The 27,855-nt window shown below is 39.4% G+C and overlaps 2 protein-coding genes across 2 annotated transcripts; one reads left to right on the top strand and one right to left on the bottom strand.

Moving 5' to 3' along the window:
• Positions 1–1,876: 1,876 nt before the first annotated feature.
• On the bottom strand, positions 1,877–8,842 carry LOC101854639 (RNA-binding protein with serine-rich domain 1). Its single transcript, XM_005098413.3, has 6 exons — positions 8,712–8,842; positions 7,970–8,104; positions 5,112–5,267; positions 4,324–4,559; positions 3,740–3,890; positions 1,877–2,911 (listed from the first exon to the last, which is right to left on the bottom strand). Coding segments are annotated over exons 1-6 (774 nt in total). The 5' UTR covers positions 8,714–8,842; the 3' UTR covers positions 1,877–2,817.
• Positions 8,843–9,081: 239 nt separating this feature from the next.
• LOC101860097 (protein-lysine N-methyltransferase EEF2KMT) lies at positions 9,082–26,751 on the top strand. Its single transcript, XM_013082575.2, has 8 exons — positions 9,082–9,230; positions 18,542–18,682; positions 19,793–19,903; positions 20,793–20,870; positions 22,267–22,322; positions 23,380–23,891; positions 24,952–25,104; positions 26,381–26,751. Exons 1-8 carry the CDS (start codon positions 9,123–9,125, stop codon positions 26,482–26,484), a joined length of 1,263 nt encoding a protein of 420 aa, XP_012938029.1. The 5' UTR covers positions 9,082–9,122; the 3' UTR covers positions 26,485–26,751.
• Positions 26,752–27,855: the final 1,104 nt, after the last annotated feature.

Here is a 27,855-nt window from a genome sequence, read left to right as displayed (position 1 = left end):
CCACAGGTGTGGCCTAAATAAGGTAAGGGAGGGGGTTTTAGCATAATTAGGCCACAGGTGTGGCCTAAATAAGGTAAGGGAGGGGGGTTTAGCTTATTTAGGCCACCTGTGGCCTAAATAAGGTAAGGGAGGGGGGTTTAGCTTATTTAGGCCATATGTGGCCTAAATAAGGTCACCCTTTTATAAAGCACTAGATCTACCTTTTCAACACTGAGGATCATAATTTTTTAAAGGCTTATGTCATGCAACAAAATGAAAGATAGATCTACAGTGGAGTCTGTGCTTAAAGTGAAATCTGCAGGACCGCCGCATTTTATTTGGTTTAGCCATGTTTTCTGTTTAGAGAGGGTTGCTCCAATTATGAAAGTTTGTTTTCTCATGTACTTCTTTTGCGAACTGCGATTTGAGCTGCAGACTTCATGCAACTAACTATGTCAACTTCTATCCAAAATAGATGGGTACCTTTTATCAAAAGAAAGTCAATGAAGGAGCCTTAATGGAAACCAATAACTCCATGCTTACAAACTGATGAGCGCCTGATTCTACCATGTTGTGACACATTTATACCTTGTCAAACTCTTTTTTTCACATGATGCCTTCCGCTCTATAACGATGTGATTTTAAGAGACTAAAAAACTCTAGGGTAGGTTGGGGCAACTTTGACAGGTTCACGTAGTGCCACAAAAGTACCGTAACCGATACTGCTCCCGCCTTTATGAAAGAACACAGACCATCTTGATCTAGTAGTGCAAAGCAGCCATTCTACTCCTCGATTATTGTGTTCTTTACTCTATTTGCATTCCGAATTTTCAACTAATCACTGTTTTGTGGCATACCCTCGCTTGGGGCAACTTTGACAAGGGTTGCCGCAAATTCGACACTCGCATTTGGAAACTTCGATAGGGCATGTGGCAGGGGGCGGATATCTTCAACAGTATTGGGTTCTTATTCAACTTATTGTGCCCCCCCCCCCCCTCTCTCTTAACTCTTCTCTGCTGAATTCTCTGTCTATCGCTCTCTCTCCCCCCCTATACTTCTCTTTCCTCGCCGCCCCCTCTCCCTCACTCTACGAGCGTGCGCACACATGTAGATACGCCCTCACATGATACATGCACACACACACACTTAGCTCCTAACATGTGACAGTTGAGCAGTCTAGTCAAAGTCTAAATTTCTGCTTGTTTGTATCTGACTGGTCAAGGATTTTGACCTAAGATGAAAATGATAATTAACAAACAAGATTAAACTGAAAAGTGATTGTTAAAGGTGATTCTGCTTATGAAGCTGGTAGGCCTACGTGGAAATTGCCCCATTTCGCTTTGTCGAATTTGCACAAACCATTAAAATCTCACCCCATCACTTTAAACAATTCATGTAAATTCACATATGATATCAATATTTCTAATTCTAGACGGATTTAAATGAACCCAAGGATACCAAAGTTTCATTTAACTGATGATTATTTTCAAGATTTCAAGCAAGAAAACAGGCGTGTATGAGGAAGTAAATGACGGGTGAAGTACCAATTTTTTCCCTTCAAGAGCGAAAAGTACGCGGCAATGGAGGGCCGAACTTGGATGGGTGTTTTCTTGAGCTTTTTGACTAAAAATAGAAACAAGTGGAAGCCTAGGAAGCCCAAATTTTATTATAACATAGAATCAAATGCGCGACGAATAAAAGTGAGTGTTGATAATTCCACGACACAGGGGTCAAATGATTCTCAAAAGCCAAGTCTAGGTTGAGGCTGCCGAAGTTGCCCTGTGGCCGAATTTTCCCCAACATACCGCTACATACCCTTAGCAACTTTCCAAAGACATTGATGTCATTTCAACAAAAACAAATGGGAGAAGAAAAAAAAGAAGCAAAAAGTCAGACATCAGTAAAATTCACATGTTTTAATGAAACAAACTTTATGATGAAAAGTTGATGTGATACAAAGTTCAATTACATGGATTCTGTCTCCAACAAAACAAACTGAACAATGGAAGGCAGTACTGTAAGTCGATGAACCAAAAGTATTTTGCAACTCAGTCTAGTAAAAAAGATATTTGGAGCTCATAATATCTGTTCAATATTAAATATTACAGGAATTTATATCATGAAATTAAAAGGACAGTAACATTTTAAGTGGGATACTGCAATTTCCACATACTAAAACATCTTCCCCAAGACTCTACTAGTTAGGTACTTTTTATGCCGCAGCATGCTATTGAGCACAGCATACCATATAAGAGTGCTTAGACAAGTTAAAAATTAATCCGATTTACCTTTATTTGAACAAACTGATTTAATAGGCCCATTTCCTACGAAAATAAAATGTTACTCAAACCTTACGGCTTCGTATTATCATTCAGAAGACAAAAGATTTCTAAATAGTTGGTTGGCAGCTTCCCAGCCTCTCCTCTCTGCGTCTATATAGCCCTCTGAGTAGATATGAAAAACTTTCACTTATCCCATAAAAGCTGAACCATAAGCTGCTCTTACATGATTTTAAAAAAAAAAAGAAAAGAAAAAGAAAGAAAAAGAAAAAAAAAAAGAAAAAAAAGAAAGAAACAGTCCGGCACAGATAACACAAACATGGCATGGAAAATGGAAATCAATTTCCCATTCCTCAACTGAAATCTCTTTAATTTTTTGGTATTCTGTTAACTCGAACTATGGATGGGTCAAACACATTTGCCCATCCCCCCATTGTGTTTGAGTTATCCATGCCCAACCTTTTTCTAGATGAATAAATCAACATTAAAATCAAACCCACCCTATCCCATCCCAGACCTCACTCACACAAGAACACTTTACACCATAATTTCATCCAAATCAACGCGAAGAACTTGAGCTTGATCTGCTATGACGCCTGCGACCGGTAGGTGACCTTGACCTTCTTCTTGGAGGGCTTCTTCGTGGGGGTGACCTTTTACAAAGGGGAGGTGAAAAAAGTAATGTTAATATTTTATGAAAATTACAACAAATATTTCCTTCACATTCAAGGCAGTCTACATCAGTAACAAATACCTTTAGAATACACCCAACCATAAAAGAATAAAAACCCAATGCGACAACACTAAGACACTGGATGGGTGGAAGCTGCGATATAAGGTAGAAAGGTTTACTCAAGGTATAACCAATGATATAATCAAAGAAATAAATAATAATAGTTAGAAACGGCGGCTGTACAGTCCTGAACAAACCCCGATCAAAGATGGTGGTGTCCTGATAAAAGGGGTTCAAGGAGACTTTGTATCCCTGAAGCTGACCCAATTCGGCAGAGACACAGCAGAACTCGGTTTCAACGAACTTAGATTCAACAAAAGGGGTTGGGTTCCCCGTTTTTTTTATATGAATAAAAATCAATTAAAATAACTCGGATTCAATGAACACATACATGAGCAGGCTCGTATTTAACGAAGTCGCTTCCAGGGCAAACGGCTCTTTGGGACCAATCAGTGGCTTCCTTTCATATCAACACATGCATTATTAGCATTCACCCATGTCTTAGCGTGTGTCGGGGTCGGACAGGCAGCCAGCACAGATGTGACTTGTGACTGTGTATGTATGTGTCTGGGGGGGATGTGGGGGGAAGGGGTACAAGCGATCCAGCCAGAGAACGTCAGTAGAGATACAAACACAACACGCTTATTTTTTTCCCCTGCTACTGATCTTTAACTTTTCATTTAGCAGTTCAAAAACAATACAAAGACACTGCAAAAAATAACAGAATTTGCCAAGCCTAAAAACTTACCTCCTTCTATCACGATTGTAGCGAGATGGAGAAGCACGCCATCTGGGTGGAGGCCCTCCTCTCCTTATGGGGCTTCGTCTAAGTGGAGGACGCACAGGGTTTCGTTGAACATGAACAGCTGCCGCTGTAACTTCCTGCCCATCTATTTGACCTGAGAAACAAAAGGAACTTAAAGTTAAGAATATGAAGCTAGGATACACTACTGGCTGAATAGTCACATTAAAAAAAGCAAAGAAAAGCAAACCTTTTGCTCACCAATGCAAAATAAAAAATTTCTACTAAACAGAAAATGTTTAATGTGCCCCGCACACTCATATGATTGTATGCAGTTGCGAGCGGTGTAAAACACAAAACATAAAAAGCTTTTGTTCAGGTTGAATCATATTTTGGAAAGTGGTTGAACATAGTTATCAAGTGAATATATAGTTTATATATATTTTAAAAAATTAGGCTCTCCAGCCCACCTGTGTCTTAAACAAGATGATATACAGTAGGTCAACTTTCTATACCTGCTTTTTCAGTACCGAAAGTGAAAATTAAATTAAAGTTATGAAAGAAAAATTGGTTATAATTTGAAATAATACCTCCATCCATAAATTTTATGGCTTTGGCAGCCTCTTCCGGAGTGTCGTAGTCTATGTACACAAAACCTCTATTGAAGTGGGCGTGAATTCTGTCCATCTGCATCTCCACATTTTTTATTGTGCCATACAAAGAGAAGATCTCCTGAATGTGTTCCTTTGTTACATTTCTTGTGAGACGGCCAATGTGTACTTTCGTAGGCTTGGGAGTGGGGCTCCTCTTTTTCCTTTTAGGAGTTCTGAAAAACAAGCAAAATAAACAATTTTAGGCATTTTTATCCACATAGAAGATTAATACGATTGCTCTTAAACAGGAACGGATGCATAATTTGAATATGATATTATGTCTATTTCTGATCTGCACATTAACAAAAGACAATCATACTAACATAGATATGGAGCTAAACGGGAGGAGCTACCCCAGGTTTGGCCGATTTTGGGTCAAGCTACGCAAATTGAGATGTTGGCTGATTCTTGAAGGCCAACCAGTTCTCTGTCTAAAACTAGCAAGGAGACAATTGAGAAAATCATTAGTCATCTCGTAAATTGCTGTTAACCTTTAGCGTCCTATACCACTGCTCTGAATTGACTCCAGTTATCACTAACTTTTGCTGTATAAGTCAGCTGTGTTATATTTTGAAAACAGTTTCCAGTAACAAAAACCATACAACTAAAGGTTTCTACAAAAATCATTGTATTACTGGCTCGTCATCTTTAAAAAAAAAAAAAGAAATCTGAAATCGATATTCCGATTATGTTGTGGACCAAGGCTCACTGAGTTAACAACATACTCATTTCTCTGTTTGCGATCTCGGCCTCGGCTCCGGCTACTGTCAGAGCTGGAAGAGCGGCTGGAACTCGAACTCCCAGAGCGTGAGGAACTGCCTGAACTTGAACTGCCAGAGCTTGAGCTACCAGAGGATGATGAGCGAGAGCCACTTCTGGAGCTAAAAAACAAAGATGTCATGTGTAAGTTGTAAGTAAAACAATTTTGCCTAAACATAGTGTTAATAGTGTCTGCCAAATTAAAAAAACAAACAAACATAATAATAAGAACTCCCAACATCAACTCATTAACAACAGCAGGACCATCAAAATTGCATGGATTTAGAACAGACTTGAAAGTGGGAAAAAAAAAGCCCAAGAAAATTGTGGACTTACAAACAGTGTCTCTATAAAATACTGAAAAAAAAAATGCTTTCCGAAGAAAACACAGTAACTATGTACAGTGGAAACCTGATATAACAGGGATGGTAGGACCAGAGAAAAAGTCCAGTTATATCAGATCCCTGTTAAATCAGAAATGCAAGGGAAGTAAGGGACTAATCCAGCTGTATTCATTCATGGGTAGTTTCCCTTGCCACAAGTACCAACGAACAGGGGTACATGAAACATTACACATGTGTGCAGCTAGGCTTATATCACTGCGTAACCCCCCCCCTCTCTAACTTTTTACACATTGTCAACGAGCCTTTGTCCCAGCAATAACCGATTGGGCTCCGATGAGGCCATTGCCGATAACTTTTAACAGAGGCTTACAAGACCTAGCTGACGACAGCTGAATTAGATTTTATCTAGAATCCTGGAAAAGCAATATCCCACAGGTACCAAAAAAGAAAACTTAGGACATGACCATGACAATGGTTGAAACGATTTTATAATATACTCAAATGGCACACCCTACTTCGATACCAACTCAGACTATCATAAGCTTTACAGTCCCAGATACAAGCAAAGATTGAAGAAGCATTTCATAATTTCAGGGAACATGATTTATTGTAACTTAATTTAGCTGATTACCAGTGTTCATAATCATGGGTCTCAACTCGGAATTCTAAAAAAGGAGGAACTTTACGGGTGATCGCCACAGAAGCCCATTTTCGCGAAACACCCATTATTATTATACTGTTGAACTCTAGAATGCTGAAACAAAAACCATCAATTTATCAAGGCAAGGTTATTTCACACCAATTTTACTAAATTTAGGGTTTGGGAGATAATTTCAAGTAAGAGTCACATACCAAATATTTACAATCTTAATCATGTACAGAAAGTGGTGGCGCTGGGGTCTTGTGCGACTTATTTATATTTCCCCTTAATCATATTCGCCTGTATATATATATATATAAACTTTAAAAAAAATGAATCTTGTTTTGAGCCTAGAACCAGAATATCGACTGTCATGATTCACATCATATATAAAGGCCTATATAATATTAATCTAATATTATTTATACCCGTGCTTATTGGCCCACAGGAGCATATAAAATGTCCCCTAGAACATTTATTATTTGGGAAGTAATCCGTATTATAATAAACGAGAAAGACAAACATTTATGCTCAAAGTAGAGTAGAATAGCCCAAGTAGACCTATTCAGTGTGAAAGGTGTAAAAACTGGGGGAGGGCAAGATGCAGTGATACTGTAAATCTACGAATCTTGAACAGAAAGCTAAAACAGGTCTAATTTACTGTCACCAATCCAATGAACGCGAACACTTAGGCCCCTAAGTTCCATAACACGCTTACAAGATATGATGGTTCCCGATTTCACACAAGGCCAGCATCAACGCACACTTCAAAATTCTAAACATTTAAAACATTTGCCTCCAGTTTCAGTTTTTTTGTCCTCTGGTGTTGCGTCCAGCCCTCCCCCTATCCCCGAGTGCGTCCGTCTTAAAAAAAAAAATCAATAATCCCCCCCCATTCCTGAACTTCGCAACGCTCAGAGCACGCGCAGGTTCATTGACCAGTCACAATGACGAGCCTGACAAGACGTTTGTATAACTTTCTTTTCTTTTTTTTGTTGTTGCGCCCCCCCCCCAGTGACAGTATAGCGACAAATATTGATTATTTTCATGGCGACACCATGTTTGAAATGCCGAACCTGCATGTTACATTAAATGTTGCGTCATCAGACAATAACTGACAAAAATATCTGGACGGTAACGAAAGCAGACCTTGATTTTCCAGTCGAGCCTTGGTGACACAATTCCGCTTGCCGCCAATTCGCGTGAAACGTACTCTCAGAGCCGAATTAATATCACAATCGCGACCGGCAGAAATGAACTTAAAGATGTTATTGGATTTGGTTTTCAAACATTCGAGATCTTTTATGTATTTTCCCGGTCTCGACGATTAAAAAAAAATTCCCGGGGCCTGGGCGCCTGGCAGTCACCCTGCTCCCAACAACTCTCTTTCTGATTGGCCCGCTGTCGCGGTAGCGGAATTCAGAGGAGGAAATGGTGGTAGCGGAAATCCGCTAAATAGCGGACTATTGAGACCCATGATAATAGAATAAAGAAAACACAACAGAACGAATAAAAATAGTTTTTCAGTGCTAATAATGGGTATTGGATAAAAAATTCAATAGATCAGGATTTAGTCAAAATATAAGCAGAAAGTTACTGTTGTGGTCTCCAAAGAGCGGACTGTAAGTGTAAAGAATCATGTGTATAAAATAAAAATAGATTGATATATCGATTATTTAGCTAGATTGAAAGTGATATTATCTAAACAGAACATTTTAATAAAGATGCCTATTTTCTAAAATCCAAATATTGACAACTTTGTATCAAAATATGTAAAAAAAAACAGAATTTTCACCAAATTCATGGAAAAAAATGTACTCAAAACAGTGCAGCAACTTACGAACTGCTTCTTGATCCGCTACTGGATGAGCCCCCACGCCTCTTCTTATCACGACCTCTGTCCTTGGCCTCCTTATCTTTGCCATCCTTTTTCTTATCTTTGTCCTTGTCATCCCTTGTTTTTGTTTCGGTAACCCTGAAAAAATATAAATATAAGACATCTCAATTACACAGTACAGTACAGTTCCAAAAAAATGGTAGTCACTGGAAGCAAGTGTCGTGGACCTGTCACACTATCCATGCCAGTTCACTGTGATTCACAGTGCTTTTGTGTTGAAAGTGTGCAATTTTGTATCACAAAAATTTGTTTTTATTTGTTATGTTTCAATGTCATTTTTGTGGAAAAGTTCAATGCTGTACACAAAATAAAGCTCACAGCGAGGTTTTGAAAATGGTCCCGAAAGCCTGGCATTTCCCAGTTATCCTGAAAGTGAGTGAGTTAATTGTCACAGCGTCACTCTGTCGCAATTAACGCTAAATCTACCATAAATAATATACATTTTATAACAAACAACATAGGCCTAAAATCTAAAATAAATTTCACAACAACAGTCAAAAACACAGACCAATATTTGCAAGAATTAAAATAAAGAGTGGTAGGGTGAATAATAAGCAGCCAACAAGTAAGTTCTCATGCCGACAAAAATTTTTAAAATACACACGGTTTAGAAATCTAAGTGTCTATCCTAAAAATCTTCCCTAAGACACATTTTCACAAAATACTTAGTTATTACATCCCATACATGATTAATTCAAAGAGGGTATGATTTCTTGAAGTGTCTTCACAACCGGTAGGCTACGTTTCAGCGTCGTCGAGAACGTTGTTTTTTGTCTCGCTTCCTTTGCTTTGCTTGCCTGTTCCCAACTCCCAACACAGGAAGTGCAGCACTGCGAACGTATATATTATGAATCGCGATTTTCATTAGAAAAGCAACGTTGTCTAGCCTAGTTGGGAATTTTAGTTGATCACGACGGCCATAGGCCACAGTGTTTTTGCAATGAAACGTTTAGATCTACATTAATTTTAGGAAAAGGTGCTCATGTATAGATCATGTGCAAAACATTTGGCTTTATTCTACTCAGCCAAATTCATACGTTATAAAGATTTTCCTATTCCAATTGCGAACTTACAGATTCACGAAGTCTCACCCAAGATGGCTGCCCACAGCAGGGATGTAGAAGGTTTTGCTCAAATCGATTCTCTGAGGGAAATATCTTCACAATTTTTTGAAATGGTTCCAGTTAGAAAGCTAAAGTGGAAGGTAAGTAAATTCAAGGGGACATATCATTTGATAAAGTCACAAAGGGGAACGCCCAACCCATGCCTTTTACAAGAGCCAGGACTTCCCTCACAACTTTAAGCAACGCCACCTCTATTCTCACCCGGAGTGAGAATATGAATAGTGCAGGGCAGGCGAGTCTTGTGGCTATTCTCACCCGGTGCGCGTTCACCAAATTTTGCGTTCACCCTAAACTACAGAATTCTACACTGTGATAACAGAAAAATTGTAGAATTCTGTGCCGTGAACAAACGTTCCATTACAACTGTAGCCTACAAAAGCGTACAATTTTGTCTGTGGCTCTGTGGGCAGTGGAGAGAGAGAGAGAAAGAGAGAGAGGAGTAGCGCGAGAATTTCCGGGCAAAACAAAATGGCGACCCGCGTAGTTCGGCTCGATTCGAAAAGTTAAATAGCTGTAGCATCTTTGTAGACCACCAAATTAATTTACTTTTGTGTTTTAACATCATTTTTTAACTTTGTTTTGGTCAATTTGATCGTCCACACCGATAGACAGTATTCAGAAAGAGACAGAGAGAGAGAGAAGAGGGGAGGAGTTGATCTTGCGAGAACTTCCGGGCGGGTGAGAATAGCCACTTTCTTTAGCAACGAAGGCCAGTTAGCAATGGCAATGCCAATGAAAATTTAAATTTTCACTTTTACCCTTTTTTTTGGTACCTCTAAGAAAGAATTTTCAATTCTAAGAACTAGAATCTATACTTCTTGAATTTTGAGAATCGGTTCATAGATTTAAAAAAGTTATGGGCTTGTAAAGGTCGGCAAAATATGGATGACCCACATATATAGAAAAATACTCCTAAAAAGTGGACCACGCAGTAGCAGATTTCTGTAAGAAAATCGACGATATCTCGGTAACTAATCGGAGTGTTCGAGAGAAACTTGGCTACCCGATGTGTTTTTGAGTGTAGAAATCATTTCTGCAGTCAGATTTACTACCAATTTCGTAGTTATTTTGTTATAATTAAGATTGTGGTGTAGGCTGCATGGATTACAATTTTGCGAAAAAGGGGTGTCGGGATGAGTCCATTTTATTTATAGCATCGTATCGCAACATGGGATCTTTAAGAATATATGTCGGTAGCGTGACTAAATAATTGCAAAGCTTTTATAATATTATGATGACTTTAGACCATGCCAACCGTAAAAGATAAGTTAATTCAATCTAGCATGCCGTACAAATTACAATTAAAAATTCTTTTTCCCCGTTGAGACGCGAACACCCCGAGACGAGATAACCTCGCCTCGGAATACCCCCATTGCGATGTTACAGGGGAATAGAGAGAAAAACAACCGGATGCGCGTGCCCGCCATTGCCCAATTTGAAGTGACCAATGAACGGGCCCGGAATAGTCATGCGGGGATTTGTAGGTCACATACATTTGCCACGAGAGTGAGGGGAAAATGGCCGGTCTCCGTGCGAAGCCGCTTTGGATAGGGGGGTAGTCGTGCATTTATGATCGGGTCTAAAGAACTACTTGACACAGAACGTTCAAATTTGAGCACACTATAGAGGATAGATCTATTACCATCTCGGCGTTGAAATTCAAACTCCTTATAGTTTTCGGTGTACACGATACGAGTGTTCCCGACACCAAAAGTATAGGTTAATTTTTATGTGTACGAACTTCAACGTCCACATATCATTAGTTTGCCCTATTTTCTGATTGGTTGCCGAGTTTCATTCGGACTGGTTCGGAAATAGAGCAGAGCGAGGTTGACAAAGTTAGTCACCTACGCTTCGGCCGGGTCCGCAAAATCGCCCGTAAACGGGGACCAAATTTTCGCCTCGCGGGAAAGCCCGATTGGCATTGCTACACAAGTACTGTGTACAACAACAAGTAACAAGGAAGGGGATCGGAGTGAATTGAGTGATTATTCTCACCCGGGGTGAGGATAAACTGGATATTAGATCTAGATCTATATCATTATAAAATTGATACTATTCTGGGTGAGAATAACGACAGCCTACTATTCTCACCCGTTTTTTTTCGTTTCGGGCATCATAGGACCCCTGTCACTGAGCGCTCCAGGCGACAAAACTCGCCTCCCTCTCTCACTCCGCTGAGCGCGCGTGGTGACTAAATTGACTAAAACTATAACCTTCTATCTTTTGAGCAAATAAGGAAGGACTTCCGTAAAGAGCGACCACCCCATCAAACACAAAAAAGAAGAGGCCTAGACCTACCCCTACCCCTACCCCTACCCCTACCCTTACCCCTACCCCTACCCCTACCCCAAGCCCTCAATTCTGCTCTGTCTCATAGTGGTCGCTCGTTACGGAAGTACTCCCGCAAATAAAATAGCGTCACCTTTTCGCCTTTTGTTGCCGCACTATTTATTGGTTCTGTAGGCTAATGGAAAATTTAACTCTTGAACCAATCAAAATTAAGATTAAAATAAGCCTAGGGTCAAGACACTGGGTTCCTTAAAAATAATTGTGGGTTCTGTTAGGCCTAAGGATAACAATTAAACATGTTTTTTTTGGTGATGTAAACAAATGCCAATTCTATCATTACAATGACAAACTATTTCTTACTTTAATTCATTACACTGCTTTCATTTAAGGCTATTAAATTATTGTTTTTTTGGGTAAATTTTTACTTTCACTTCCGCACACAGAAGCACTGCTTTGGGGGTCTAACTGCCGTACTATTTGCTGCAGATCACACATAAAGCCACTAGATCTATACTATAAAACTGTCGCAAATCAATTATTTTCAGGAAAATTTCAAATCTAACTAGACTATAAAATAACAAATTATGGGTTAAAACAGGGGGGCCCCCCCAGATTTTCTTTTAAAACTCAGGGGTGGCAGGCCCCCCTGGAACCCCCCCCCCCCCCTGGAACCCCCCCCACCCCCCCTCAAAGAACGTTTATCTCGATTTTAAAATACAATCAGATATTTCAAAGACTATTAACTTGGGACGGAAATGAAGTTAATATATTCGTGTTCAACGCATCAATATTTAGTAGAAAATGGACTACTGGTAGCTAAGTTTGAGACAGGAGGGAAAGTAAAAAAAATACCAAACTTTTAAACGTCATTGGCCGATATTTATAGTAATAGCCATCTTGTTTGACGTCATTGAGGGATTCCCACTTTCAGACTTAATCAGTCATGGTAGCAACACGACCGCATGACGGCAACCTGCGGACTCAGATTATTTTCTTGGCCACCTCTATTCTCACCCGGTGTGCGTTCACCATGATAGCCTAGGCCGACCAGTGTAGCGTTCACCATGAACAAACGTTCCAGCGCTCTTGTGTTAAAAGCGTGCAATTTTGTCTGTGGGCAGTGTGAATGAAAGAGAGAGAAGGGAGGAGAGAGAGAGGAGTAGCGCGAAAATTTTCGGGCAAAAACAACATGACGACCTGCATAGTTTGGCTCGATTCGAATAGTTAAATGAGCAATTGCCAAAACGTGAGACTCTCTTGAGACTCAGTGGTTCCAAAATTTTTTTCTTACCAATTTGACTCCCTTTTCTGTCAGTCTCAGATTGACATTTAGAGCTCATATTCCTAGAATATCAGAGCAAGGAGATATAGGGTTTTGGAGATATGGGTCTATTGGTTTGGCAACCACTGTATTTCTTGTATGTAACAGTGATGACAAAAACAGATAAGCAGCAAGGCAAATTATAGACTTTAAATTCCATTTGTTTAGTAAACAAAGACTTTGTACACTATATGAACTCCATTCGTAATAGTAATATGAATGACAAACATTGTAACAACAATGACGCAGTGCTCAGAACATGTCATCATTGTTATGTACAAGAAAGGATACACATTGGACATTATCATTGACAACACATCACAATAGTGAAAGGCTGTACAAATACAGTTATCAAGTCAAAGCCTCAGTACCAGAAAAACACATGTGTAAAACAATTTTTAACTAATATGAGGCAAAAGCACAAAATCAATGGGGCTGACTTGTACATAACAGTGATGACAAACATGACTTGTCAATGATGACACAATGTACAGGAAAAGGCAAAGTCATGCCTCCAGAGAGAAATGCGCACTTTAAGAATAATTTTTAAAAACCTTCTTTTGCTTTGAAACATATATCAGGCAAAGATAGTGGACAATCACAATTATGTTGCTAATTATGACAAACAGTACTCGTACATAACAGTGATGACAAAACATACAGGGAAATGGTAAAATCATGCCTACAAAGAACAAATGTGCAGTATGAGATACACAGATCAATAAAGGTGTATTTTGCTTCAGAATGAATCATGCATGAATGAAATATATGTTGAGAACTTATTGATATTCAATGATGGGAAATATTACTTGTACATAACAATGATGAATGATGACACAATGTATTGGAAACAGGCATATCATTCCAACAAAGAACAAATGTGTACTTTTGAGTCAGACTGATAAATAAGGACATGTTTGTTTATTTGTTTGAGTAAAGAGAGCACACATGACATAAAAAATGTTTGCTCTTAGGACAATGTAATTTCTAGTGCGTCAGTCAGTCTTGTACAACTGCATGACGACACCCCAAACGTCATCACTAAGCACAAAAGCTAAATCTATAACCACAGAAAGGACCCGTCTCTAGAAGTTTGTTCACACATCGCACTCTTGTTCCAGGAATCCAATGTAAACACCGCAATTTCACTAAAATATAATATTCAACAGGGTAGCCTAAAAACACGTAAAACAATCCTGTGCGTCACATTCAATGTAAGATTCTTGTGCGTCACCGAACGCTGACGGCAATGACTACTTTCATTTTTCTCTTTCCGCAGTTGCTTCTGCTGTCCTGGGGAAGTAGGTAAGGGGAAGTCACTCAAAAAACTATTAGATCCGGGCACTGTTGATGATCCGTTCAAAACAAAAGTGGGCTAAAATTCAGACTTCCGGTACGTCGCAAAGTGACGACAATCACGGCGAATGTTAAACAGCCGACTGAAATCGTAGATCTAGGAAACGATGTTCCTTTCGTGCATCGCAGCTTTTGAAGTATTGAGTAAACGACAAAAAGCAAAAAGATGTAACCAGCTATGGTGATTTCTACTGAAAAATAATGGTGTTTTTAGTCCATGACGACACGACGAATGCACAAGTGATCCGAATTATTCATTTATTTGCAAACAAATAAACCGATTTCTTGAGCAAGTGGACCTTTCTCGATGACAAATAGCATAGGATCAAAGCACACGTAAAAAAAAAACACACACAAAAATACTAAATTTTGGACATTCTTGGATGTTTGCATTGGTTTGCTCAAAATGACAGTCCAGGAATCACAAAAAAAACGAACATTTTTGGCACAAAATTTACACACTCAAGAATGTAATGCTGACAGGGTCTGAAACTGCTAATGCAGGTTCAACATCCTATATTTGACATGTGTATAAATTTTGGAGGAATAAACACCAATCACATCACATTTTATGCACACTAATGTGAGATGTGTGTGTTTTTCCCCACGTTTTGGCAATGGCTCGTCTGTAAATTGCCCAGAGAATTTAATGATACAGTCCATGCCGGCTTTAAGCACAGTCATCGGGAGAAAGCTTAAGCATGCTTAAAGCCGAAGCGTGCTTGAGTGCGAAGTAGACATAATCCAGAGATTTTCATGTAGAAAATTCCCTGTGCTATTACCCTTTGTTTGTAAGTAGGCCTATAGCGGTCCCGCAAAAGTGTACACTGTTATTTATACACCCGCCATGGTAGTTTTTGTTCGCTTGTTTGTTTTTGTTTTGTGGTCGAATGGGAAATGAAAACTTAATTTAGACGGCCAGTCACGATACAGCACACTAGGCCTACTGTAACACACTGCCTGTGCGTACCACTGCCCACTGTGCCATTCATACATTTACCACCGCCTTCATCCCACCTCGCGCGTGATACACAATCAGGATTAATGGATAGCGAGGGTCAAAGGTGAAATCGCAGCCAGCCTCCCTTTCTCGTCTCCCCAACAGTGCCAACTCTCTTTGTATTTATTTATTTTTTGGTCGTATGTAGCTTTGCCCTAGGCCTAGGCTAGATCCTATGTCCGTGTGCACGGCTGTGTGCTTCTCTCTGCCTTCCTCTCCGCCCGTGTGAGTGTTTGTGTCCATCACTTGCGTTCTTTGTGTTTCTCTTGACACACTCCACTGTTGCGGTGTAAACTGTGTTCGAACTTCGATGGGTCATCATGAAAATATTGACTGTCTTGTAAATGAAGCGTGCTTGAAGCCGAAGTTACCGTGCTTATAGGCGTGTAATTTATATAGCAAAAATTGGGTAAGAGCCGTTTAGCATGCTTGAGTCCGAAACGTGCTTAAGGCCGGCGTGCTTAATGCTGGCACGGACTGTATCTGTAAATTGGCCTAAATAAAGTTCTCGAACATTTGAAAAACCAAATCTGATGAAGTCAGTAGGATCATTTTTACTGGTCGCGTTTGTGATATTTATTTAGCTTTCCCCTGTCTGATAGTACGTTTCGCGCTGAAAAGCAGCTATGACGTCAGGTGAAAGTGTACATGTAGAACCGAGGCTCGATCGGGAAAATCAACATCTATTTTTTTTTTCTTACTCCCAGAATTTGCTGGTGATTGTCTGATTATAACGCAATATTTTTGTGACATGCAAGTTGTGCGTTATTTTATAAACGCTGTGTGGTCATACAAATAAATCAAAATATTTGTCACTGTGCTGTCACTTTTGGGGAAGAGCACCAAAAAAGCACTCATTCTCTCTTGTCGGGCCCGCAATGGTGACCGGTCAGTGAACTTTCATGTGTATGATATAACAGGGTGTCGAGCAAGGTCGTAAAAAAGCCGTAAATTTGGCGCCCTGGTCATAAAGGTCGTAATTGGTAGTAGCAGTACCCAGCGATTATCAAGTCCTGTCTTTTGTCAAAGTAGTACAACGATATTTGAGTAGTATCGGTATCGCGGACCTTGAAGATTCGAAACGAAATCTGATAAGGTCTTTAACTTCATTTTTGGCGGTCGCGATTTTAATATTCGTTCAGCTTTCCCCCGTCAGAGAGTACGTTTACGCGAAGTGGCTATGACGGCAGGCGGAAGTGTATGTGACACCATGGCTCGATCTGAAAACTCAAGATATACTTTCGCTTTTGTTACCACCCAGAAACTTGCCTGCGATAGACTGATACGCAGCATTATGTTGTGACATGCTGGTTGTGCAGTATGAATACTGTGTAGGCGCGCAAATAAAATTTATCAATACTCGGATTCGTCACTGTGCTGTCACTTGTGGGGAAAAAAAATAAAAGAAAATACAAACGTCGTCAGATTTTTAGATTGTCAGGCTCGCCATCGTGTATTATTTTACTACTTACAGTGACAGGGGGAGAAAGCAGACTTTTAAGCAATTTTAGTCTACTAAACCTTATATCTGTTTTATAAAACCAAGGAAAGGAATTCTGAATGTTTTAAGCTGTAAAAACAGAAAACATTTTTTAAAAGTGATTTAAATCACTGAGTTTTATTTTTAAAATCAAGTTGATTAAAAAAATTTTAAATCAACTGATTTAAATCGACCCGATTTAAATCAACCCAACCCTGGTTTTCAATTATGAAAAAAAAAGTAAATTGAGAATTGTATTATTTTACAGTGACAGGGGGGAAAGCAGACTTTAAAGCATGATTATATTAGTCTACTAAACCTTATATCCGTTTAAAATAAAACCAAGGAAAGGAATTCTGAAAGTTTAAATATGTAAAAACTGAATACATTTTTTTGAAAAGTGATTTAAATCACTGATTTTTATTTTTAAAATCAAATTGATTAAAACATTTTAAAAATCAACTGATTTAAATCAACCCAGCTCTGATTTCAATTATGGAAAAAAAAAGTAAATTGAATACTGTATTATTTTACAGTGAAAGGGGGGAAATCAGACTTTTAAGCATGATTATATTAGTCTACTAAACCGTATATCTGTTTTATGAAACCAAGGAAAGGAATTCTGAATGTTGAAATGTGTAAAAACCGAATAAAAATAATTTTTAAAAAAAGTGATTTAAATCACTGATTTTTATTTTTAAAAATCAAGTTGATTTAAATAAAAAAGATCAACTGATTTAAATCAACCCAACCCTGGTCTAGCTTAGCCTAAGGTCTTAACAATCACGATATCCCGCCTGGCCCCCACGCCACACGTCAAATAAAAGCCGAAATAGCTTGTAATGAGATGATAAGTGCTATCTAATCCTAGATTCTACTCGTTAGTCTATCTACGTTGGTTTCAATACTCACTGTTTCGAACGGGGAACGGTGAGTGTGGGTCGTACAGGTCCGGAGCTCCATCCACTGTGTTGACCCACAAGTAGCGTCGATCCCTGCTCAGACTAGGTTTTAGTCGTGGCTTGGAAGGCCGGTTTAACCTTCGCCGTCTGTTTATATACCCCTGTGCTCCCTTATTCTCCTACACTCACTAGGCTACACTGAGCTTGTTCACTTATTTTACATGATTCTGGCTTGTCTGGTGATCACAGCGAATTATAAACCACATTAAAGGGTAAGAATCGCAGCGAAAATGAGAAATTGTGACTTGTGAGACTCCCCATGCAAGTGGTGATGAGGGAAATTATAAACCAGAGTAACATTTGGGCAAAGTGTAGGCCTATTGTTTTCTCACACTGTAGGTTGAAATCTATGCTTCCTACGCCCAAAATTTGCTTTGAATCATTCAGACAATGTGTAAACAGAGCTTGCGCACTATTCAAATCATAGATTTTTAACCTTCGCGTCATGCGTTCAACTTTTTCAAAATAGCAAAACTGACAAGTGCTGCATGTGAACACGCTATGTCTCTCTTCTTGTTCTTCTATAAGACTACTTTTATTTGATAACCCCTTTCTCGCTAAGAACTCTTATGATCTCTATAAACAATTTCATTACATCAGGTCTTACAAACAGAACACCATGTCAGTTTTATTTTTATTATAAATTTGGCACGCAAAAAATTGCATAACCCCCAGACATTGCCATTTCAAAATATAGATGAATTAAAAACTATTTGGACAAATTAGATGAAGTTTTCTTTTTCTTTGAGAGCATTTCTTTCTTTTTCATGTTGCATTTTTTACTCCAAAAGTGTCAGGCTGCAATGGTTGTTGGGTGAAAAATAGCTCTGACTCAAGTGAGTTTTATATAATGATTTCATACATTATTTTGTTTTGCCCTTTTTGCAATGTAATGACTTCTGAATTTTCCTTTTCATGTTTTTGTCCTCTTATCCAATTATTCTGTCGTTAACTACTTTTTGTTTGAATATGACTTTCAGGATGAAGAAGCAGCCTTATTAGCATCAAGTCCGGAACTTCAAAGACATCTCCTTTTGGCAACAGTGAAAAATCCAGTCTGTCAGAGTTGTCCCCCTGCTCTGTCATATATGCGCTATTTCATGAAATTGTTAATTCACAAGGTAATCTTTTTGGGATCTGACTCCGGTGTTTTGCATCAAACACAACTGTTGTTTAGTTCTGTTGTAATTATTGTAATTTGTATTTGCAGTTTTGAATTCAATCATATTTCACTTCAAGCGCCTGACTACTGGCTCGATTTAGGGTGGCTATCATCAGAAATGCAGCGTCGTGATGTTATTAAAGATTGTCTAACTACTACCAAGATGTTTGAATTGCCTTATCTCGCGTCTGAACGAGACTTGGGCACTAGATCTACCTCGTCTTCTTTGCGCATGACGGCTCTTGATACGAGTGTAAACAAACGTTCCAGCGCTGAGTTGAAAGCGATGAATTTTGTCTTCGGGCAGAGAGAGAGAAAGAGAGAGGAGGAGGGGGGGAGAGAGAAAGAGTGAGAACGAGAGAGTGCATGTATAAGTATAACAAAATCTTACACTGAGTAGTCGATATAGTTTGTATTGTTTATTTTATTTTCATTGAATGATCTAAATTCAGAGTCTTGCCATAAGTTGTGAATATTCCAATTACTGATTTCAAGTAGCCCTTCATGTTTGTTTTTATCTTTTCTTTTTGCTGTATTTTTCTTGTAATTTCTCTCTTCTTTCATCCCCGACCCTCTCTCTCTCTCTCTCTCTCTCTCTCTCTCTCTCTCTCTCTCTCTCTCTCTCTCTCTCTCCCTCCCTCCTCCCTCCCCTCCCTCCCTCCCTCCCTCCCTCCCTCCCTCCCTCCCTCTCTCTCTCTCTCTCTCTCTCCCTCTCTCTCTCTCTCTCCCTCTCTCTCTCTCTCCCTCTCTCCCTCTCTCTCTCTCCCTCTCTCTCTCTCTCTCTCTCTCCCTCTCCCTCTCCCTCTCCCTCTCCCTCTCTCCCTCTCCCTCTCCCTCTCTCTCTCTCTGTGTGTGTGTGTGTGTGTGAATATCTGGCTTTCGTGAGTCCCATGTAACACCCCCTCCGTGCTTGAGACTTCTCCTTTTAAATTCTTTTCTGCTATTTTGTCCCCTTTGTCCATGTATGTGTCCTGGCTCCTTTGATTTATTGAACGATTGTGTTACACTTAATCTCACATTCTCATTTTTACTTTTCTTTGAATTTCTTCTATTTCATCTGTTTGTCTAGCTGGAATCAGAAGATGCAGACATCTGTGATGAAATGTATGAAGCGTACACAGACATCTTGTCACGACAAGAGGATGAAGATGAAACACTGTGTTATAAGACTTACAAAATGGTAAGTTGTATCTTTAGTCTTACTGCTTTTGTCTTCTTGTATCATCAGGTTTGAGATGTTTGTTGATTGTGTGTGAGTGTGAGTGGTTTGCAGGTGCTCTGGTGTGGTTTTGCTCTTTCTTTCTTATCAAACATCTATCGTCCTGATCTATGAATGTTACTCTCTTGTAACACCTCTAATCTTTGACACTTATGTGACCTTCTTGTGTTGCAAGTCAAACTCTTGCACAAACTAAACTAAAAGTTGATTATATGCATATTTCAAGAGGGAAGAGGTCATAGGTTCCAGGATTTTGTTGAAATCATTATCATCTACTACTCAATGTTAAAAAGAGATTAGATTCAGTTAATTCATGCATTGATGATCACATTCTGTTAATTCTCCAGTACTTTTATATTCACTGTCGCTATAAAAATGGAATTTTAAGGAGTTAAGGGGTCACCTCTTTTTGTAGATTTATAAATAACAAAATGTCAGATCATAATAATGCTTATAACATCAGAAACCAATATGACTAATATGAGCCCCTATAATGCGTTCTAAATTATTTTTCGATATACTCTTTTGCTTTATCTTAGTTGTCAACGTTACTGGTAAGGTATTCAAGGATGCGAATGGCTATCACAGAGGGAGAGAGAGAGAGAGAGAGAGAGAGAGAGAAAATGTGTTGACGAGTGCGTGTCCATATGTTATTTATCTTATCTTTGTTTTGTGATTGTGTGGGTGGTTGTAGGGTGCCACTGGTAGGCCCTACTTCTTTCCATTCAGTCTGTTGCTTCTGGCTGTTTGCCTTGCTGCTTCTCTGCACGATTTGACCTTTATTATCTCAATGTGCTTCCCTTCACTCACGCTCTAACTAAAAAAATGTTGTGATTGTTGCTCTCCCCAGCCCAGTGGAGAGTCTGTGTCTCTTCAGGAATCGGTGCATTTAGTATCCCAAGGGACAACCGGACTGAGCACATGGCAGGTCAGTGCTGTCCAAAACTCTTTTGTGGATGATTGATGGGTGCTCTGGAGTAATTTGCTCCTTGTTTCCTGACATCTGTCTTCCTTATCTCTCCTTCATTATTGTGTTTGTTACTTCTCTAGTAGCACCTCGAATCTTCGGCACTTATATGACCTATTTGTATTGTAAATGTCTTAATGCTCTTACTACAAACCAAATTTTTTTTTTCATTACCATCTGTGTTGTGTTGTTGTTGTTGGTCCTGTAGCCTTTGAGCATGTGCCCTTGGGTCTAATACAGTAGTCTCCGCCTATAATCCCACCTCTTACGATCCCAGTTCGCTTAAGATCTCGCTGTTTTAAGAACCAGAATTTTTACTACACAAACCCCCTGAGATCCCGCTCTGATTCACTCTGAAGGTCTACATTCAGCAAAGATCGCGCGTTTTAGATCATAATTTACACAACCATAAACCCGGGCGAGCACTACCGATCAATCAAGAGTGAAAAGTTGAGGTCATTGAACTGCTTGTTGCGTCAAAGATTAGCCACTTTCGTGAATACGATCACATAAGCGTAGTAAAACTCGATGAAACAGTACAATGTTTGCCCCAGACGGTGTGATCTGACCGATGCGTCTGTTTTCCCCAAACATCGCTCTCGCATATATGAGCTCTCCACCTAAACTTACATCACTCGCTGGGTTCACTCCAGGCGGGATCACATCTAACTGTGTGATCATTGCAGCAGTTGTCTCTACTCCCGAATTTGCGAGACAGATTGAATTTTAATTTGTGTTGTCACTACGTAATGGTGCATAACGACAAAGGCGGGGGATTTCGGTCTGAGATGGAAAGCTATAAATTTTGGACTGATAAAGGGGAGGGGCAACGGGTTCAACGTAGATTTTGAGACTCATGATAGGATAATAAGTGAATGGCATGCCTCGTGCGAATGTGATTGGTCATCAAGGTTGACCACTGTTTGACCAAGGGGTTACGCCAGTTCAATTTAGAGTGAAGGGTGACTGTTTTACCAGTTGTGGGCCGGAACATAGGTCACCGTAGATTCTTCACTTGGTGTGTCGGCTAAGATTACCGTTCACCTAAGATCCCGCATTGTCTTTGCTTCCGAGCACCAGGATCTTAGGCAGAGACTACTGTACCATGTTAAAAAAGGTCTTCAACATTTGTTCTTTTGTTGCAGTATAACATATTATTTATGGTTTTTCCATAAAAATGTGCTCTTTCTGGTCCTTTATTTTTGTTTTCTTTACAAGTTTTTCTTGACACCCCAAGGAAATAATATATCTTCTCGTATAGTAACAGCTCTAATATATGGCCCTTTAATGACCCATTTGTGTTGCAAGTACCTTAAAATGTTTATCAAAACAAGCCTTTTTTTCTCCTTGTTTTCAGGCAGCGCAACATCTGGCAGAATGGGTTATTGAGAACCCTCAAGTTTTCTCAAACAGGTAGGGCTTACAGTTATTGGCATGGCTGGATATTTTTTCCTTTAAAAAAAATAAAAAATTTGTTTTACAATTTCTTAGTTCTTCGGCACATTCTCCATTGCGGCTTATTCTCCTTCCTTTAAAGTTAAAGAATTACCTTCGGACACTGATAAAATGAACACGATAAACTCGAAATCACGAACGGCTTGTATAATTTGCCATTCCCCGGCTAATACCTCTTTAATATACTGTAATACCTGTTTACCGGCATTATGGATGTGTTGAACATATTTGTCAATCCATGACATGTTTGAGTTATCCTGGACCAACTGTATGAGTTAAATGCACATAAGTCTTCTGTCGTAATACTTTCGGTTAAAAAGGTGCCCTGTGCTGCTGCTAGTTTAGATCAGTTACATGTTGGCTTGGGTAATATAAGTGTATTCACTGGCTTTTCCTTTCATGCTATTCATGAGTGTTTCAATGCAGTCATTCAGTTTATGTCCGCTGTGGTTCTTGCTTGTTTTTTTTATTCTGTCCTGCTGTTTAGACTCTTTTTGTTAAAGGGGATTATTTTGTAAATGACAGTCGGTGAAACGGCATGATCTGTTTTTCTCAAAAGTAACACAGAGGCAACACATGTTGTATTGCATGACATCGAGTGAATTTTTTAACGGAAATTTCTGGGGATTTGTTCTGTGTCATAGGTAGTAGACAGTCACTCTAATTTGGTTTGGTTTTTCTTTCTTATCAAACATCTGTGGTCCCTGTCCCTGCTCCTTTTCTTTGTTGATGGTTGGCAGGTGCTCTGGTGTGGTTTGTTCCTTTTTATGTCTTCCCTATCTCTCGTCCTTCTTTAATGTGTATGTTACTATCTAGTAACTCCTGTAATCTTCGGCACTTATGTGACCTAACTGTTGTGCAAGTGCTATAAAACTTTTAATAAAACTAAACTAATCCTAATCGTTGTTTGTTACTATCTTGTAAAACTCTCTAATCTTCAGCACCTACGTTGCCTATTTGTGTAGCAAGTGCCGTAAAAATCTTATTGAAACTAAACAAAACTGTTTTGTGTCAGATCCGTGGTGGAACTGGGTAGTGGCCTGGGTCTGACGGGGATCGTCACCTGCAGACTGTGCCAGCCACAGAGCTTCACGTTCACCGACTGCCACAGCCAGGTTCTGTACCTTCTGTCCAGGAACATCGAGCGCAACCTCAGCCAGCCCACCCTCAGCACAGACGGAGAAGCCTCCTCCGACAGAGACCGGAAAAACCTGAAGAAGATCCGCCGACAGCTCAGCCTGTCCTCCGACCACGGTGGCGGTGGGGGAGCGGAGATAGCGTGCGGGTCCGACCATTCGGTCGTGTCGCGGGACCGCATCGTGCTGAGGGAGAGTTGTGGGAGTGAGGACGAAATCTGCTCCGACACGGTGGAGCTGGATGTGAACCCCAGCCACTGGGACATGGACGCTACACACAGGCTGGCTTCCCTAAATAAGGATAAGCGGGTCAACATTTGTCATCTCGACTGGGAGTGCGTTAAGACGAAGCTTCTGGATAAACTCAAAGCTGACATCATTCTAGCGGCAGGTGAGAAAAATTTTGTTCATTAAGACATTCTTTAATGCAGGGAATGAACTTTCACATTCTGCTATGGCCCATCTGTTTGGAACGCATTGGCTAAAGAGCTTATATCTACTGATAATTTAGAAACCTTAAAAAAATTATCTAAAAGCTCATCTTTCTCTGAAATATCTCTGTCCATTCTTGTACTTGTGACATTTCTATAGATGGGGAGAGAATGGAACAAATATCTAGGGGCAACAATCACAGACAATGGCAGAAGTGAAAAAGGAAAAATACAAGAACAGCAAATGCAAAAGCAAGATTCAGCCAAATGCACGAACTATTTACATCCCCGCAATTATCTCTACCTTTAACTTATTTTAAGAAAAAAATGACCTTGAGACCTGGACTTTAACAAAGAAAGAACAAAACAAAATAGCTGCATAGATGTGGAGCTACAGCAGCATGGCCAGAATTAGCTGGAAAGCAAAAAAGACTAACAGTCAGGTGTGTCAGGTTCTACACACAAGACGAACCCTGCTTAACAAAATAAAAAGCAGAAAAATACAATACTTTGGTCACATAAAACGCCACAAGACGATTGTGAAAGGTGCTTGAAGGAAGGATGTGGGGCAGGAGAGCCTGGGGTAGACAAAGAGTAACAGTAACATTGATGAACATCATTAAGACGTGGACTGGCCTGGATATGGTAGAATGTGGAGCGGCAGCTGGCGGCCATGAGGGCTGGAGGGTCATTATAATATGTCAACCTCTGAGTCAGAGATGACACCTCCAGGTATTCCAAGTGTTAGTAAAGAATATATATATATGTCATTCCTCTTTGAAGTCTTTGTGCCTGAAATCTTGAAATATTCAAGTAATTTCATGACACTTTTGACAAATAACTCTAGATCTATTATTTTTTGCTTTTCAGCGGGTGGTTTGAGGCAGCCACTGGTAGGTCCTGCTTCTTTTCTTTCCCTCTGTTGTTTCTGTCCATCTGTCTTGCTTTGCACTTTGCAGCCATTATTTTGTCGATGTGGTTCTCTTTACTCATATTTAAATTCGCTTTTCATACTTTCAGATGTTGTCTATGATACCAGTATTATCCCGGCACTCGTCTTTGTTTTGAAAAGTTTGCTCGACACAGGACCAGACAGCAATAGAAAACCCAAGGCCTTCATAGCATCCACGATTAGAAACGAAGACACCAGGGATGAATTTCTAGTTGCAATGGGTATGTTACTTTTCAGTTTTTGTCGCTTTTGTTTTTTCTTTTGGATGGGGGGGGGTTATGGAAGGAAGACTGTTGTTTCACAAGTTGGAACTTCGGTAGAGGAATGCTGTTTTGAAACAACTGGGTTTTTTTTACTCTTTATCTTTACACATGTACTATCTTGTCGACACTCAAAGACTATTATCTGTGGTTGACGGGTGCTCTGGTGTGGTTTGCTTCTTCTTTCCTATCAAACATCTATCGTCTTTATCTCCCCTCTTTCTTTTTTGTGTTCGTTACTCTCTTGTAACACTTCTAATCTTCGGCACTTATATGACCTTATTGTGTTGCAAGTGCAGTAAAACTCTTACTAAAAATACTTTTTAAAAGTCTATATCTACGGTAAATCTATGCTCAATGCATAGATAACTGAAGCTTGTCAATTTATTGAAGTCTGGTCTGAGTTTAGATGTAGTTTAAGGGGACACATGTTGTGCTGTTTGAGCATCACTAAACTGTTGGCATTACATTTGCTTCTTTTCACAGATGAAAGTCTTATATATTATTTTGATTCAAGTGTGGTAAGAACTGACTGTTAAAACTATGAATTCAGAAAAGGGGTCTCATTGCAAGAATTCCATGTTTCACTATCTCTCCATTTGTTTCACAACGAGGTTTAAACTATCATATCAGGGGGAACTGCTGCTTTTTCTTTCCTCATCCTTACTATTGCCATTTTTTTCTCTACTTCTTTTGTATGTTTGTCACTCTCTTGTGTACTGCTATTTTTGGGGTGCCTTGATAGTCGAAGCAGACTTTGTGCTGTTTAGGCTAGAGAGGTGAGCAGAGTAAGCCTGATTCCCCATTTGGATTTCTCTGTTGGCATCCGCCCCCTTGGCGTTCATATGACTTTATGCAGTTCCATGCATCGTAAAACCTTACTAAAACAAACACAGTGTTGATCTAGTCAATCTAGTCAGGATTTATAATCTGACTTGTGTTGGTTTGAAATCATATAATATTCTACTTGTTATGTGCCCCTGGAAAATGAATGGTTCCCCATGGAAAATTGTGAAGTCGGTTTGGCAAACACCCTATATTAATACTTTTCAAGATGGCACTCTGTGTGTGTGTGTGTGTGTGTGTGTGTGTGTGTGTGTGTGTGTGTGTGTGTGGGAGTGAGTGAGTGAGTGAGTGTGAGGAGAGATAGAGAGGGAGAGAGAGATTCAAAGATTTACTTTTGATTACCTGAATTTATTGCGTTTGCCTCATGATTACTTTTCCATTTCTCTTTCAGGCTCTGAAGGATTGAAGTACTCCGTGGTGGAATCTCCCAAACACTGCCTGTTCTACTACGACCGCTCAGTGCCCATTGAAATTCTCCAAGTGTCTGCTCATTAACCACTGCTTGCCGCCATGGGGTGAAGGTTTTGAATGGCAACAAATCATGACACATCTCCAGATCTTTCATCTGAACAGTTATTGGATTTTGCATATTTGATCGGGAGAAATGGGTTGATATCAAGTGGAAGTCTTTTTGATATCAGGGAATTGGTGAAGTAGACCTCTGCTTTGTATTAACGCAAAAGTGTAAGGTGCTAATAATGATGCAGTGAAGGTATGGCACAGCTTTGTGTACTTCCTACACTAAAATCAAAACTCAAGTGTAAGATGTTTTTACTACAAATATATGTGTGTGTACAGTTGTGTGTGATGACGCGGTGTGTGTGTGTGTGTGTGATGTGTGTGCATGTGTGATAACGTGATGGAATCAGGCGCTTGTCAATTTTTAGGCATATGGAGATGTTGGTATGATCTTAAAGCTTATTCATTTGTCTTGCTTTTGATGAAAAAAATACCCATCTATCTTGAATGGAAGTCACGATATTTGCTATTAAAAGAGGTCTGGGCCACCTGATGTTAGTTGAGAGTCGTAGAGCATAACCATTAGGCCACCAAAGTCACTAAAAGCCATCAAATATTTTCAAGTCTAATAATTTGCGACGGATATAAAGTTGAACGCCCAAAAAAAATATGTGGGAAAAGACAGCCATTGCAATTATGTAATGAGCCATTATAACACAAAAAAAGCTAAAATTTGCTTCTTTGGAAGTAGAATAATATAAAAATCAAAACAGATACCCTCTAAAACACCCTTCAAAGTTGATTTCACTATTTCTGAGTGATATGAACCATACGAATTGAAGTATTTCACATTCTGAAGGAGTCGGAAGGAAATACAGAAAGGTACTGAAACAGTCTAAATCGGAGGCTATTTTCACAGCATAGGGTGGTTCAGTACAATTCAAATTTCCCCAAAACCAATACATGTATCATCATGAAATTTTGCAGGGTGCATAAGAATAGACAGAGCATTCAGAAAACGCACACACAAAAATATGCGGAAAATGCGGCCATTTTGATTATGTCATGATCAAGTATAACACAACAAAGCCAAAATTTGCTTCTTTGGCAGTAGAATAATATACAAATTGAATCGGATATCATTTAAAACTTGCCTCAAAATTAATTTGACCATTTGGGAGTGATATGAACCATACGCATTGAAGTATTTAGGCATATTGAGTGAGTCGGAAGGAAAATAGAATCTAAAGGTACTGAAAGTCTAGCTCTGAAGAAATTTTCTCAGCACACAGGTTGTTTAGTACAATTCAAATTTTGTATTACCAGGTCTCACACAAAATATGAAACTGTTTTGAGCGCATGAAAATAGAAGAAATATGTAGAAAACACAAGAAATACACACGAAAA

Source organism: Aplysia californica, unplaced genomic scaffold, assembly GCF_000002075.1.
Source record: "Aplysia californica isolate F4 #8 unplaced genomic scaffold, AplCal3.0 scaffold00182, whole genome shotgun sequence".
Lineage (NCBI taxonomy): Eukaryota > Metazoa > Mollusca > Gastropoda > Aplysiida > Aplysiidae > Aplysia > Aplysia californica.
Note: the sequence above shows the minus strand (reverse complement) of the source record. Positions and strands in the feature narration are given on the sequence as shown.